Source organism: Pseudorca crassidens, chromosome 12 (assembly GCF_039906515.1).
Source record: "Pseudorca crassidens isolate mPseCra1 chromosome 12, mPseCra1.hap1, whole genome shotgun sequence".
NCBI lineage: Eukaryota > Metazoa > Chordata > Mammalia > Artiodactyla > Delphinidae > Pseudorca > Pseudorca crassidens.
Window position 1 is genome coordinate 75,361,386 of NC_090307.1, and position 16,394 is coordinate 75,377,779.

Genomic DNA, 16,394 nt, shown 5'->3' on the forward strand with positions numbered 1-16,394 from the left:
GCTCTCCCAGGGTGGAAATGGACCCTCCCGCTGCAGCCGGCTTCACATAAGCACGCACACACGCGCGCGCACACACACACACACACACACACACACACACACACACACTCTCTCTCTCTCTCTCTCTCTCTCTCTCTCTCTCTCTCTCTCTCTCACTCACTCACTCACTCACTCACACAGAGGGGGGGGTTTGCAGGAAAGCAGATTAAAGGACCATCTTTCCCTCCCCAGCAGCACCCAAGCAAGGACATGAGGGTCAGGGGACAGGTATGCTTTATTACTTAGTTCCCACAGGTGATCATCCCACAGCACGAATCAGACCACCCACCTGCACTCATTTACACTTTACAAAGAACAGGTTAATGGGATGCAGGGCAGCTTCCACAATGACCCAGCCCCGAGGCTACAGGGCCTGAGAGAACACTTCTGCTTCGAGGCCTGGTCATTCCGGGCCCCCACCGCACCCCACTCCTCCAGACTCCTGACCTCAGAGGAAAGAGGAGACGCTGGGTCTCACGCTAAGCGCCAGGGCCCACAGAAGAGAACTGGGGAGTCCCCAAGTGGTAATTTCTCCCTTCCCACGGCCCAGCCTCCAGATGAAGAGAATAAGGCACAGTCGGTGGTGGAGAGGGAACAAAGCCAAGAACCTGAGCTGAGGACGGGCATCCTCAGACCACAGCCCGGCTCTTCCTTTCTCCCAGGCAGCTCAGTCTGGGGCAGATAGAGCTGAGGGCGGCAGGTCCACCCAGAAGACTGGGTCTGGGGACCCTGGCAAGAGGAGGCGTGGCCCCCGCCGTTCTGCCCCACAGGCCTTGACAGGGAGTCAGGGGGAAGGCCACGTGGCTCCTGCCCACTTTCCCCTGGTCCTCAGGCCAGCCCAGATCCCCGCGGGCACTGTCGGGTTCAGCTCCGGTAGCTCCTGAGCAGGTGCCCGGCGATCACCAGCCTCTGTATCTCACTGGTGCCTTCATAAATCTCAGTGATGCGAGCATCACGGTAGTGCCGCTCGGCTGGCATCTCTGTCACGTAGCCCATGCCACCCAGGATCTGCATGGCCTAAGGCGGAAAGGAGGGGCTCAGGAGGAGAAGACCCCCACTCGAGGGGAAAAACAGGACAGGATCAGCCGGGGGAGGGGCAGCCAGCACACTCACTGCTACTCAACCCTTGGGACCTCCCTCGCCCAGGCACCGGGGGCACTCACCTGGTGGGTGATGGCAGTTGCGGCCTCCGATGCAGCCAGCTTGGCCATTGCGGCCTCCTAACCACAGGGGATGGTGGCGTCAGAAACTCGACCTTGGGCGGAGCGCCCAGCACATGGCCCTCAGCAGGGTGGGCCTGGGGGAGCCACCCCTTGTAGCAATAAACCCACGGGCCCAAGGAACCAGGACCCCGCCCAGATGTTTCCCTCAGTCCCTCCACCACCAAAGCTCTGGGCCGTGCCCAGGGAGACCCCAGCCCCACGGGCACCTTGATGAAAGGCCTCTTGTTATCCTTCAGCACCGCAGCGCGCCAGGTCAGCAGCCGGGCACTCTCCAGGGCCAGGGCCATGTCCGCCAACTTGAACTGCAACAACCCAGTCCCACCCCGGCAGTCGGTGTTTGCCCTCCCTCCCCTCTCCCTGCAAGACAGGAGGGAGGAGGGCAGAGGACACGGGAGCAGGTGAAAGCCATCTGGGAGGCAGAGCGGAAAGGCCAAAACTCTCTCCCTCCGCGGCACCGTGCCTCGTTACCTGGATGACCTGCAGCTTGGTGAGGGGCGCCCCGAAGGCCGTGCGGTTCTCGGCGTAGTTCACAGCACAGTCGAGGGCAGCCTGGGCGATGCCCAGGGCCTGGGAGGCGATGCCGATGCGGCCCATGTCCAGGGTTTGCTGTGAGGACCGCCCTGTCAGTGGCCGGCCAGCAGGGCCCCAGGGCCCCCGCCCCCGCAGCTGGGCTCACCATGGCAATCTTGAAGCCCATCCCCGGTTCCCCCAGCAGGTTGTCCTTGGGGATGCGACAGTCCTCGAAGATGAGGTTGGCAGTAGATGAGGCCCGGATGCCCAGCTTGTCTTCCTTCTTCCCTAGCGTGAGCCCAGGCGTTGGCATGGGAACCAGGAAGGCACTGATGCCCTGGAGGCCAGATGCGCCCAGTGACTTTTTCACCTGCTCGAGGCCACGCCCCTCACACAAACCACCACAGCCACCAGCTCCTGTCCCTTCCCTCCACCTCCCTCAGAACCTCGCGGTGCCGCCCTCTGCCGGCTCCTCTGGGGAAGGCGCCGCCCGGGGAGGGAGAGGGACAGGGACAGCGGCACGTGCCCCAGAGCAAGAACAGCTCCATCGGACCGAGGAGGTTTGGATCTAGAAACTCTGAACGTCTCACTGACCCTCTCTCTGGGGTCCCCACCTTGTTCTGCAAGGACCTGTCCGTGCTGGCGAAGACCACGGCGGCCGAGGCCTCCCAGGAGTTGGTGATCCAGGCTTTGGTGCCACTCAGGACCCACGAGTCACCGTCTGCCCAGGCAGTGGTGGCGGCGGCCCCCGCGTCGCTGCCGTTCCCTGCCCCACACGCAGACTCAGAGTCCACCGGCGCCTCCGCCCTCCGAGGGCACCGCCACCAACTCACCCGGAACCCAGCCTCACCCCTGGCTGGTGAGCCAGACCCGGGTCCAAGGGATCAGGGTCTGGCTCCTGAGAGAAGGCTCGAGGGCCGCACCGGCTCCCACAGCTCTCGGGGTGGGGGGATGGGGGGGGATGTGACAGCTGGGTGTCTTCAAGCCAAAGGGACCCCAGGGCCCAAGTCCCTCCCTCCCAGCTCAGCCGAGGCGAGCTCGGGCTCTGTGGCGATCCCAGCAGCCAGAGCTCCACCCCAGGCCCTCACTCCTGCCCTCCTGCCCCAGGAGGCAACGAGCAGCTGACCCAGCTCAGCACCGGCCCCAGCCTGAGTCACCCCGATTCTGAGGGGAGGGGACAGGGGCAGACCACTGTCCCACGGTGATACCTGGTTCACTGAGGGCAAAGCAGCCAATTTTGTCACCACTGGTGAAAGGAGTGACCCACTGCTTCTTCTGCTCCTTGGAGCCAAACTTCAGGATAGGCCCCAAGTAGAGGGACTGGGGGGACAGTGCAGAGCGGTCGGAGGCCTTCCAGCCCAGAACACCTGCCCGCCCGCGTACCCACCCCCAGGCCTCCTCTCTCCAGAGGCCCACACAAGGGACCAGGTCCAGAAGTGGTCAGGGGCAGGGAGCCAAGGTCGGGCTGTGCCCCGGATGTGGGGCTGTGTGGCAGAGGGCCTGCCCCCCACCCACAGGAGCTTCCCCTCCACCGGTGTATCCAGGGCCCAGGCGCGAGACTCACGTTGTTGACGCTCATGATGACTCCAGTGGAGGCGCAGCCCCGGCTGATCTCCTCCATGGCAATGGCGTAGGCCAGGTAATCGAGGCCGGCACCGCCAAACTCCTCGGGCACATCCATGGCCATGAGCCCCAGCTCACCCATCTTCTTCACCTGGCCCCAGGGAAGGATGTCATGGCAAGGGCAGCTGCCAGGGGACGGTGCCCACCCTCTCCACCCCCAACCCTCCTGCCCCTGAGCCAGTGCCTGCAGAAACTCAGGTCACATGGCCACATCCACCTACCCCAGGACCCCCGAGGCTGAGTCTGCAAGACAGCACCATTCATTGAAGCCGTCCTGTCCCCACATTCCGCCCCAACTCTACCCTGTGTCTACAGACACAACCAGTGAGCAAGCAGAAGGCACAAGAAGGCTTTAGGGGCCTCTGAGGTAGGGAGCAGAGCAGGGCAGCACAGTGCCACACAGACCTTCTTTCAGTCCCTCACACGTACCACACTTCTCCTCCCCACCACAGGGCCTTTGCACATGCTGTTTCCTGCCAGTGATACCCTTTATCAACTAGTTATTATCTCCTCCCGTCCTTGGGGCTCAGCTCAAGCATCGCTTCTGCTGCATGGCCATCTCTGACCTCACTGAGTCAAATCCTTTAATCACACGCTCCTGCAGCATCTGTGCCTCTCCTTAGTGGTGCTTGCGCAGCTGTAATTTCACACCTATTCACGTGCTTGTTCTGATTAAGGTCTCTCTCTGTGACCACGAGGGCAGAGACAGTGCAGTTTTGTCCACTGCTATATTCCAATGCCAGTGAAAGAATGAATAAAGGGGAAGAAGCTTGGAATTTTTGACTTGGAATACCAGTGGTGGTCATCGTTAATTATCAATGCCCAACACTGAAAAATGCTTTATGTGTACTCTTCAATTCGAGTCTCGCCGAAGCTCTGTGAGGACAATGCTGAGTCAACCTTATGTCACAGGTGAGGAAACCGGAGCTCAGGGAGGTGAAGCAACCAGTTCGGGGCGGAGCTTGTAAGTGGTGGGGCTGGGACTGAAACCCAGCACTGACTCCAGGACCTCAACCAGCTCAGACCCTTCAGCAGGTTCCTAGGACAGATTCCTTACCCTCTGTCAGCCTGCTCCCCACCTGGGAAACAGGGACCACAACAGAACCTGCGTAGCTTTGAGAAGAAACAACTAAAACCAATGGCCTCTACGGAGCAGGCTGGGGTAGAAGAGGGACCGTTGCTTTTCATTAGAAAATCATTTTAGGACTTCCCTGGTGGCGCAGTGGTTAAGAATCCACCTGCCAATGCAGGGCACATGGGTTCGAGCCCTGGTCCGGGAAGATCCCACATGCTGCGGAGCAACTAAGCCCAGTGTGCCACAACTCCTGAGCCTGCGCTCTAGAGCCCACAAGCCACAACTACTGAGCCCACGTGCTGCAACTACTGAAGTCCGCGTGCCTAGAGCCTGTGCTCCATAACAAGAGAAGCCACCACAATGAGAAGCCCGAGAACCACAACGAAGAGTAGCCCCCGCTCGCCACAATCAGAGAAAGCCCGCGCACAGCAACGAAGACCCAACATAGCCAAAAATAAATAAATTTATAAAAAAGAAAAAAAAAGAATCCACCTGCCAATGCAGGGGACACGGGTTCAATCCCTAGTCCAGGAAGATCCCACATGCCACGGAGCAACTAAGCCCGTGCACCACAACTACTGAGCCTGTGCTCTGAAGCCCACGAGCCACAACTACTGAGCCCACGTGCTGCAACTACTGAAGCCCACACGCCTAGAGCCCGTGCTCCACAACAAGAGAAGCCACCACAATGAGAAGCCTGCACACCGCAACGAAAAGTAGCCCCCGCTCACCGCAACTAGAGAAAGCCTGCGTGCAGCAATGAGGGAACAACGTGCCCAAAAATAAAATATAAATAAATTCATAAAAAGAAAATCATTTTGTCATTTGTATCCTGTAACCGTGTTCTTAGACTATGCTGACTTCAATGAAGCAAATCAGTAAGAATGTCTGCCATATTTTCTCATTTGTCTATAATTAACATTACTTCTGTGATTATAAGTTTGATTCCCCCCTTCCCCAAACAGTACTTACTTCATAGAACTGTTTTAAGGACTAACTGAGACAATATATATATAAAATGCTGAGCCCAGTACCTGGCACGAGGTGAGTGATCAGTGAATGGCACTGTTTAAAAAATTTTATTGAAGTATAGCTGATTTACAATGTTGTGTTAATTTCTGCTATACAGCAAAGTGACTCCGTTATACATCTATATAGTCTTTTTCACATTCTTTTCCATTATGGTTTATCACAGGATGTTGAATATAGTTCCCTGTGCTATACAATAGGACCTTATTGTTTATCCATCCTATATATAATAGTTTGGATATACTAATTCCAAACTCCCAATCCTTCCCTCCCCTTGGCAACCACAAGTCTGTTCTCTATGTCTGTGAGTCTATTTCTGTTTTGTAGATGGCTTCATGTGTGTTGTTTTTTGTTTTTTGTTTTGCGGTACGCGGGCCTCTCACTGCTGCGGCCTCTCCCGTCGCGGAGCACAGGCTCCGGACGTGCAGGCTCAGTGGCCATGGCTTACGGGCCCAGCCGCTCCACGGCATGTGGGATCTTCCCGGACCGGGGCACAAACCCGTGTCCCCTGCATCGGCAGGCGGACTCTCAACCACTGCGCCACCAGGGAAGCCCCACGTGTGTTGTATTTTAGATTCCACATATAAGTGATATCACATGGTATTTGTCTTCCTCTGACTTACTTCGCTTAGTATGATAATCTCTAGGTCCATCCATGTTGCTGCAAACGGCATTATTTCATTCTTTTTAATGGCTGAGTAGTATTCCATTGTATATATGTACCACATCTTCTTTATCTATTCATTGGTCGATGGACATTTAGGTTGTTTCCATGTCTTGGCTATTGTAAATAGTGCTGCTATGAACACAGAGCTACATGTATCTTTTCAAATTATAGTTTTGTCTGGGTATATGCCCAGGAGTGGGATTGTTGGATCACATGGTAGCTCTATTTTTAGTTTTTTAAGGAACCTCCATACTGTTCTCCATAGTGACTTCACCAATTTACATTCCCACCAACAGTGTAGGAGGGTTCCCTTTTCTCCATACGCACTTATTATTCATAGACTTCTTAATGATGGCCATTCTGACCGGTGTGAGGTGGTACCTCATTGTAGTTTTGATGGGCAGTTCTCTAAGAATTAGCAATGATGAGCAAGTGAATGGCATTTATTATCATTAAGTGACTGATAAGTTCTTGTCTTGACAGTGATGTCTGGGAGGAGGGGCACTGGTGAATCTGCTGAACTTCCATAATGATTTGTGTCCCTCCACGAAACTGCTTGTTTGATTCTGCCTTGAGTTGTTCCCATGGGAAACTCTTGTAAGACTCTAAGCTTGGGGTGGGCCTGACTGTGCTCAGGGTCTCCCGTGTAACACAGGGCAGGAGATGGCCAGTGCGTGGGAGGCAGAATGACAGCCCCTCAAAGACGAGCACGTCCTAACCCCCGGGACCTGTGAATATGTTTCCTCACGTGGCAAAAGGGACTCTGCAGGTGAGATTAAGAGAAGAATCGTGAGGTGGGGGGGCTTCCCTGGATGATCCAGGGGGGCTAATGTCATCGCAGGGTCCTTGTAAGGGAAAGACGGAGACAGGAGGGGCAGAGAAGGAGATGGGACAATGAAAGCAGAGGCTGGAGGGACTGGGATGCTGGCTGGAGGGGTGGGCGTCATGAGCCAAGGAATGCAGGCGGCCACTAGACGCTGGGAAAGGCAAGGAAGTGATTCTCCCCTGAAGCCACTGGAAGGGACGCAGGCCTGCCCACACCTTGATTTTAAGCCCAGAGAGACCCACTTTGGATTTCTGCCCTCCAGGAACTGTCAGACACTAAATGTGTACTATTCTAAGCCACTGAGTCTGTGGTAATTTGTTACAACAGCAACGGGAAGCTAGTACACAGTGATAAGTGGGACTCAGAGCTCCCAGAGATGTGTCATTTCGAGAATCGCTTAAAAAAAATTCTGTGGTCACCGCGCACCTGGGGCCAGCGGGGGTGATGCTGCTCGAAAAGCTGCATCATTGCAGCTGGTGGGAATCAAGGAGGGGGTGGGAGTGGAAAGTAGACAGTGGTTTAGGCAGGGTTGTCTCTGAACACGACCCGGCGACTCACTAAGCCCTGTGCCAGCACAAGCGTGGCATCAGAACAGAGCCCCCCCTTTTTTTTTTTAATTTTCTTTGGTTTTTGGCTGCACTGCACAGAATGTGGGATCTTCGTCCCCTGACCAGGGATCAAACCCATGCCCCTGCACTGGAAGCGCAGAGTCTTAACCACTGGACCGCCAGGGAAGTCCCAGAGCCCCTTCTGAACCCACACTTAGGGCCTGCAACAAACCTATTCCAGGGTGGAATAGTGTTTTATGGGGAATGCCTGTGCTGGGTCAGGAGCCAGGGTCGTATTCTACCAGGTGCCAGAAATACGCAGGGTCCCCAAGATTCATGCTCAGGCCTGGACAGGAACCCCGCTGAAGTGCTTTCTCTGGCCAAACAGCAAGAGAGACTGAGCTAAAAAAAAAAAGCCCCAATTGTCTCACCCTACACGCGCCACCCAGCTTCCCTGGACACTAAGACCCACCCCCTCTTCAGCCTCTATCTCCAGTACACAACCCTGGGATAAACGACAGATCAGCCGATCACACCATGACGCCATTTCACCCCAAGAAACAGAACGGGAACCAAAATTCCCAGATGGAGTGTAGGCAGGACAAGGATTATCCCATTTTCCTGTTACGGAAGGGGGCTCACGTGCAGATGGTGCCAGTCCCGGGACACCTGGATGGGGAAGCCAGAACTCCCGGCACTCGTCTCTACACCACACCACTGTCCTCTGACTCTCCTGACAGTTCTCTCTGTCTGAATAAAAAGCTGTAGGAGTTCACAATGACTGCACCCAAGCAACTTCACTAGCATGCTATTTCCCCCAACCCTTCTCATTCTGAAGTGGATCTCGAGATTTCTGGCAATATGCCATGGCCAGCTGCAGGAACATTCTAGAAAAAAATTGGAAACATGGACTTCCCTGGCAGTCCAGTGGTTAAGACTCCATGCTTCCACTGCAGGGGCCACAGGTTGGATTCCTGGTTGGGGAACTAAAATCCCACATGCCGCACGGTGTGGCCACAAAAAAAAAAAAAAAAAAAAAAATTGGAGACAATGGCAGTGGAGAGGAGAGACAGTACAATCAAAAAGAAGAAGAAATCAGGGACTTCCCTGGTGGCGCAGTGGTTAAGAATCCACCTGCCAGCGCAGGGGACACGAGTTCGGGCCTTGGTCCAGGAAGAAGATCCCACATGCTGCAGAGCAACTAAGCCCGTGCACCACAACTACTGAGCCTGCACTCTAGAGCCCGTGAGCCACAACTACTGAGCCCACATGCCTAGGGCCCGTGCTCCGCAACAAGAGAAGCCACCGCAATGAGAAGCCCGTGCACCGCAACGAAGAGTAGCCCCCACTCGCCGCAACTAGAGAAAGCCCGCATGCAGCAACGAAGACCCAATGCAGCCAAAAATGAATAAATAAATAAATAAACTTATATTTTAAAAAAAAGAAATCAGAAACAAAACAAAAAGCAGCAGCACACACACACAAAAAGACCGCATGTTCAGTTGTATAAATCATTCCTGATCTAAGCATGTTGATGGTAACTGGCTAACAGCTGCCAGGCTCCCTAATATTTTCCCCTAGCAGCCTGACCTTCAGAGCGACCTCAAGGGGAACCCCTCAGAGCTGCTACCCACGGTGGTTACTCTCGGCCCCTTGTGTCTGTGAACCAGGAGTCCAGACCTGCATCCCTGACTGGGCCAAGCCTGGTGGTCTCCAAACTCCCAAGAGAAAATGTGAGAAAGAGAAGGACCCCTTTCCTAGCAGAGTGAGCCTTCAGCACCTGCTGCCTTCATATTTGGGACACATTTAGAGGACACTTCATATAAAAATAGTGCTTTTAAGTCACTTCTAAAAGCTCACATGTTTAAAAAATCAAATTTGTCCCAGGACAAAGTCCCAGGGAGTCTGGGACTTCCCACCAGGGAAGTCCCAGACTCCTTTTAGAGAATCAAATTCCCTAACTTGTTGAAAATTTGTTGCTTTATTCAAGGGGAAGGGGCCACGGGAGCCACCTCCCCAGTTCCCACGCTGGGTCAGTGTGTGCTAAGTGCTGGGACAATAAGGACACTCAGGATGACTTAACCATAAAATTCAAGTCCATAAAGTTCAGCAAACATCTGCTGAATGCCAAGCACTTACGGAGGGCGAGGAGGTCGGGGCGTGAACAAGACCAATACGGGCCTTCAGAGAGGCAACTGTGGGAAATAACTGTTGACACAGGATACACACCATCACGTGACAAGCACACCCAGAGAATTAGGGATTATGAATGAACACTCCTGAAACACAGAGAGATGAATTCTTGCCGGGAGAGGTGAGAGGCAGTGCCATTCAGGGGACACTTCCAGGGTGGAATTCACAGAAGTCTGTGCACATGAGGAAGAAGAAAAATGGACTATGATTTGAGAGGTTTCTATGCAGTTAACTACCATCTGAGATAGGGCAAGAGGACGAAAAGCAGGTTTTGCACCTGATATATTAAAGTTACTCAATAAGGGACTTCCCTGGCAGCACAGTGGTTAAGAGTCCGCCTACTGATGCAGGGGACTCAGGTTCGAGCCCTGGTCCGGGAAGATCCCACACGCCACGGAGCAACTAAGCCCGTGCACCACAACTACTGAGCCTGCGCTCTAGAGCCTGTGAGCCACAACTACTGAGCCCACGTGCCACAACTACTGAAGCCCGTGTGCCACAACTACTGAAGCCTGTGTGCCACAACTACTGAAACCCGCGAGCCACAACTACTGAGCCTGTGTGCCACAACTACTGAAGCCCACGTGCCACAAGTACTGAAGCCCACACGCCTAGAGCCCGTGCTCCACAAGAAGCCACTGCAATGAGAAGCTTGAGCACAGCAAATGAAGAGTGGCCCCTGCTCACCGCAAGCAGAGAAAGGACCGCACACAGCAACGAAAACACAACGCAGCCAAGAATAAAATAAAATAAATTAATTTTTTAAAAAGTTACTCAATAAACATTCACTGAGTGAAGGAAAAGAAACTGGGTTCAGTTTCATACATATAAATATGCACATGTAGGGACTTCCCTGGCAGCCCAGTGGTTAGGACTCCACGCTTCCACTGCAGGGGCCCGGGTTCCATCCCTGATCAGGGAACTAAGTTCCCACAAGATGCTCAGTGCGGCCACAAAAAAAAAAAAATGCACATATACATTTCCAGGTTCCGGAGTCCAAAGCTGGTTTGGAAACACCATTCTATTTCCTATTTCCCTTTATAACATAAAAGCATTATAAACTCATAACTATTTCTTTTTTTTTTTTTCTCGGGGGCAGGGGTTAGGTTTGGACACAGAAAGAGTAAAGTTCCGCTTAGATTACAAAACAAGCCACGTGAGCAGAAACTGGCACTAGCTTTCCACCTCCTTCGTGGCCTGCCCACCTCTCAATTCTCCCCTTGACTCTTCCCCAGTAAACCCACTTTTCTTGGGGGAAACAAATTCTTCAGGAAAAAAATATTAGAAATCACTAACTAGGGACTTCCCTGGTGGTCCAGTGGGTAAGACTCCGCACTCCCAATGCAAGGGGCCCAGGTCGATCCCTGGTCGGGGAACTAGATCCGCATGCATGCCTCAACTGAAAGATCCCGAATGCCGCAACTAAGACCCGGTGCAGCCAAAGTAAATAAATAAATTTTTTAAAAGAAGAAAAAAAAAAGAAAGAAAGATATCACTAACTAAGCATCTCCTGTAGGCCGGTGGGGTCGGGGGGAAGCTCAGAGTCTACATCTGGCTCCTCCAATCCCAGCTGTGTGACTGCTGACCAAGAAATGTAACCCCTGGCTTCAGTTTCCTCATCTGAAGACTGGAGATCAATGAAGTAACTGCCTCAGGGTGTTTTGTTGAAGATTTAATGGATAAGCACCTGGAATACAGTAACCCTCAAATGATAGTTACTCCTGTTATTATTACTATGGTCATTTTAAAACACTAGTGGACACACAGCGCAGGGAGATCAGCTCGGTGCTTTGTGTCCACCTAGAGGGGTGGGATAGGGAGGGTGGGAGGAAGGGAGACGCAAGAGGGAGGAGATATGGGGATATATGTTTATGTATAGCTGATTCACTTTGTTATAAAGCAGAAACTAACACACCATTGTAAAGCAATTATACTCTAATAAAGATGTTAAAAAAATTAAAAAAAATAAAACACTAGTGGTATTATTTTTAATTTTGCAACCTGCCCTATTATCCCTGTGTCTACTGCTTTGACCCTTCTGCCTGTTTAAGCCCTGGATTCCCTTCTGTAATGGGGGGAGCTGAGCACTACCCACAATAACAGAGAGTGATAAAAGCAAAAAGCCAACCGGCCTCAATCCTTAGCGAAGGGCAACATTGAGCAACCTCTGCATCCCATCAGCCACCAAAACGACAGAGTCCAGTTTGTGTGGGGCAGGGGCAAGATCAGAAGATCTATTTCTCCCCAAGCTCTAAGACCTCAGGCAATTCCTACAACTGCTCCTACATCCTCTAGACAAAGGAAATAATAGCAGGACTCCTGATAACCTAACCAGATTACAGATATGAAAACACCTGTCCAAGATCAAACCAAATAAATGCTATCACTACTCTGAGCTAGGTCATGCATCAGCAAGTCTGGACTGTGCAGCCTCCGGGTGCCAGAATGTGTCAGAAGGTAGGAAGCTGATGCTTTTGATCTCTTCCTTCCACATCCATTTCTGCCACTATTTAGTGGCAGGATCAATCTGCAACCTTCCCCGCCTTATAAAGCAAGTAAGAGATTACAAAGCCAGAGGACTGGTGAAGAGTTGGTTGGTAGAAAGCCTGTTTCTACTGCCAGTTTTCTTGCACAAAGCAAGTCTATGTCTGTAATATAATAAGTATCATAATTTGAGGGAATATAGGAAAAATAAATCAAGTGGTCTGTCATTTGGCCAGAAAAGCCCCAATATACAGCCATGTCTTGGACAACTGCTCTGAGGGCAGCACCAGAGTGTGGCGGTATGGAGGATACAGGGGTAGTTTAGGCCCTTGACGATAATATTCCCGATTAGAACAGGGCTTCCCAGCTGGGCTTCTGGGACAAGCACGTGGCTAGGGGATGGAGCAGGGTTTTGGAGCCAATCACACCAGGTCTACTGGTCCATAGACAGTATGCCTTGGAAAATCACTTCACCTCTCTGTGCCTCAATTTTCTCAACTGTAATAAAAATAATAATAGTATTAATAGCTTCTGGTTTTCAAGTACCAGGCACCATGAACTTGACATATGTGATCTCCCACAATCCTTGCAAGCATTCCAGGAAGCCAAATGGAGATTAGACGTGCAGCTGGGGATGCCCTCAGGACTAAATGAGATGACATGATTTCAATGCTTAACACCTAAACGTTGCCCAACTAATTTTGGTGCTCAGAATGCCACTTGCCCACCCCACTTTGAGCTCCTTGGGTATTCCCACAGTCCAGGCACAGTGCCCGATACACTGTGAACACACAACATTCACTAAGCTGGAAAAGTGGCCCCAGAGCCTATGAGGCATGTGAATGGTGATCACAACTCCTGAATTCCTCAGACTGGAAAACAGGCGTGGAGAAGAGGCCAGACAGATTGGCTCTTTCACAAGTTATGTACTCAACAAATACCTATTGAGTATACTGTGTGCCAGACATCTTGCCAAGCCAGGGGATGGAGACAGCAGGAACATCTCAAACTTGTCATTATAGATGGAGTGATACAACGGCACGGGGAGGAGGGGACTGACTGGGATCTCAGCAGCCGGCAGAAGACAGACTTGGGTTCAAACTTTAGCTCTGTAACTTATTAGCTCCATGACCTTGGGCACATTTAATCCTCTCATCAATCTGAGTTTCATCAGCTGTACAAAAGGGTATGTAATAATGGCACCTTCATCTCATAGGACAGTTTTAAGAAACAGATAAGCTAGGGACTTCTCTGGAGGTCCAGCGGTTAAGAATCCGAGCTTCCACTGCAGGGGGGCGCAGGTTCTCTCCCTGGTCGGGGAGCTAAGATCCCGCATGCCACGTGGTGTGGCCAAATGAAAAGAAACAGGTGAGCTAACCCATCGGAACTTAGGACAATGCCGAGCACGTGGTCAGCATTTTATAAGCATTAACTATTACTATCAACACAACGCCCAGTACGTAGTAAGCATATCAACCATCCACCATTATTACTGTTATTCCAGAAGTTACATCCTGGCTATAGGCCTCATTCTGGACAAGGGAAACCTCCAGGGCATATTCTGGGTCCCAGGACCACCCCCCACCCCCCACTTAGGGTTCCTTGATTGCAGTCTCCGTGCCTCTGGATGTCACTGTCACCAATCATCCTGGAGCTGATGGTACCTGTACTCTTAAACTCTCACCTGAGCCGCCGGGAAGCGATGTTCCTTGTCCACCTGGGCCGCGATGGGAAAGAGCTCCTTCTCAGCAAAGTCCCGGCATGTCTGACGAAGCATCTGGTGTGTCTCGGGCAGTTCCACAGACTGGTAGATGGTATGTAAGCAACGCCAGTCCCGAGGCCGGAGAGCTGCCAATGAGAAGAGTAGTCAGTGGAAGGGGAACGTAAGAGGTCTTGCGTAGTAATAATAATAATAATAATAATAATAGTGATCCACTAACTGGGTGGTTCTCCACCACGGATGACTTTGTCCCCCAAGGGACATCTGGCAATGTCTGGAGACATTTTTGGTTGTCTCAACCGAAGGGTAGTATGGAGTGGGTAGAGGCCAGGAATACTGCTAAACATTGTATAGGACAGATACCATGACAAAAAATTATAGGCCCAAAATGTTGATAGCGCTGCTGTTGGGAATAGCACTGAATGTTTACTATGCTTGCTAAACACTTTGTACAACAATCCCACTCAATCACCAGTATAACACCAATAATAGTAAGAGCACAGCTCTGTGACCTTAGGCGAGGATCCTAACTTCACAGGTTTCTCTAAATGTGGAGGACAGCAGTACTCAGCTCCTGGGCTGGGAGGATGAGATACTGACTGTAGCACTTAGCACGGGGCCTGGCAGGCCCCAAGGAGGCGCAAGGAGCAGCCCAACTGGAGCAAAGGCCGCGCGTTGCCGGAGGGGCACGGCCAGCCCGTCTGCGTAAGGCGAGAATCGGCCTCCGGGTCCCACGCCCGCCCGGCCCGCCCCGGGCCGGAGCGCACTCACCTCCGCGGACGGGGCCGCAGGCCCGGGCGAGCAGTGTGGCGGCCATGGAGGACGGAGACCGGCAATGGCACTGGGCTTCTTCCAGGCGACCTCGGACCGCGAGCGCGGGTTCCGGCGCGGGGCGGGGGGCGGGGCCTGCGGGGCGGGGCCGGCGCGCGCTCGCTCTCCGGGGGCGGGGCCTGCCTCGGGTCCTCCTGAGCCCCGCCTCCCTCCCAAGAGATAAATCAAACTGTCCGGTGTTTGGGGAAGTCTCCGAAATCGGTTTCAGGCCGATCCTAAAGCTCTTCGAGGGGGGGGCCCTATCTCTCCTAAAATCCAATTCCGTGGCCTAAAAAGCCCTATCTGGCCTTCCCCCGCCTCCCTCCCCGGCCCCACGCCCACCATGCTCTTGCTGTAGCCTCACAGGGCAGCTTTTCTCTAATACTTGTAGCTGGTTCCTGCCTCCAAACCTTTGCAGTCACCGTTCCCTCAGCTGGAACTCTCCTTCCCTTCACTCGCTGAGGCCTGCCGTGACCGCAGGAGGCCAGTGTTTCCCCCCACACACTCTCCATCCCGTTGTTTTATTTATTCCTGGCACGTAGCATCTGAAATCTTATCAAGCCCCCTGTAAGTCTGAGCGCCAAGAGGGACAAGGGTCTTGTCTTGCGCTGGTGCTCATTATGTAGACATGGGGAGTTGGGTTGCTGGGAGGCTGTGCAGGTGGGGTGGCACTGCTGCTTCCCTGTTCCATTGTGGTCCCACCGTCTCACTCCCAACTGGGGGGCAGAGCCCCCCACCCCACCCCTCCACCGGGATCAGGGGGCACTGGTCCTTAGCGTCCGTCAGGACGCCTTCACCCTGCCCCCAAAACTACGGCGATTTCACTTGCCTGCCAAGGGTCTTGCATGGGCACAGGTGTGAGTCAGACTTCACAGGCTCCAGACACCTCCCACACGCCCCCAGGAACCCAGTCTCTACAGCTGCCTTTCTTCCCACATAACTCAGCCAGGCGTCTGTCCCCAGCACTGACCCACACGCCAAAAGTTCTGTCTTCCTTCAAGATCTTGCTCTGCTTCCTGCAGATCTATTAAAAGATGCGGCAAAGTCTTTCAAATGTTACCTTGCACTTAAAAGAAATGCATTCAGGGGCTTCCCTGGTGGCGCAGTGGTTGAGAGTCCGCCTGCCGATGCAGGGGACAGGGGTTCGTGCCCCGGTCCGGGAGGATCCCACATGCCGCGGAGCGGCTGGGCCCGTGAGCCATGGCCGCTGAGCCTGCGCATCCGGAGCCTGTGCTCCGCAACGGGAGAGGCCAAAACAGTGAGAGGCCCGCATACCGCAAAAAAAAATTAATAATAATTAATTAATTAATTAAAATATAAGTAAATTAATGGAGCCAAGATCTCAGCTTCATTAATAAATTAAAAAAAAAAGAAATGCATTCAAAAGAAAGCCTCTAAATCCACAGTACTTTTACTGTCGTTGGCAAATGCTCCGAAGTTTCCTCACCTTTCATCACTCTACCTGGGCACCAGGAAGAAAAGAGCAAGAAGCAGGAGAAAGGGGGAAATGAGTGATGTTTGTGGGCAGAGGCCAATAGGCCTTCAGGTGCCACAGACCATCTAAACCAGACTTATTTTTAACTTGTTTTGTTTGTGAGCTTAAACATAGATGTAAGTTTTATACGAAAAGTATACAAGTTTTCCAAA

At 52.6% G+C, this 16,394-nt stretch overlaps 1 protein-coding gene across 1 annotated transcript; it reads right to left on the reverse strand.

Moving 5' to 3' along the window:
- Nucleotides 1–256: 256 nt before the first annotated feature.
- On the reverse strand, nucleotides 257–14,842 carry ACADS (acyl-CoA dehydrogenase short chain). The gene is made up of 10 exons (XM_067700557.1): nucleotides 14,709–14,842; nucleotides 13,902–14,065; nucleotides 3,337–3,486; nucleotides 2,981–3,092; nucleotides 2,387–2,538; nucleotides 1,939–2,109; nucleotides 1,731–1,868; nucleotides 1,469–1,564; nucleotides 1,203–1,259; nucleotides 257–1,056 (listed from the first exon to the last, which is right to left on the reverse strand). Exons 1-10 carry the CDS (start codon nucleotides 14,752–14,754, stop codon nucleotides 904–906), a joined length of 1,239 nt encoding a protein of 412 aa, XP_067556658.1. The 5' UTR covers nucleotides 14,755–14,842; the 3' UTR covers nucleotides 257–903.
- Between the last annotated feature and the right edge of the window lie 1,552 nt (nucleotides 14,843–16,394).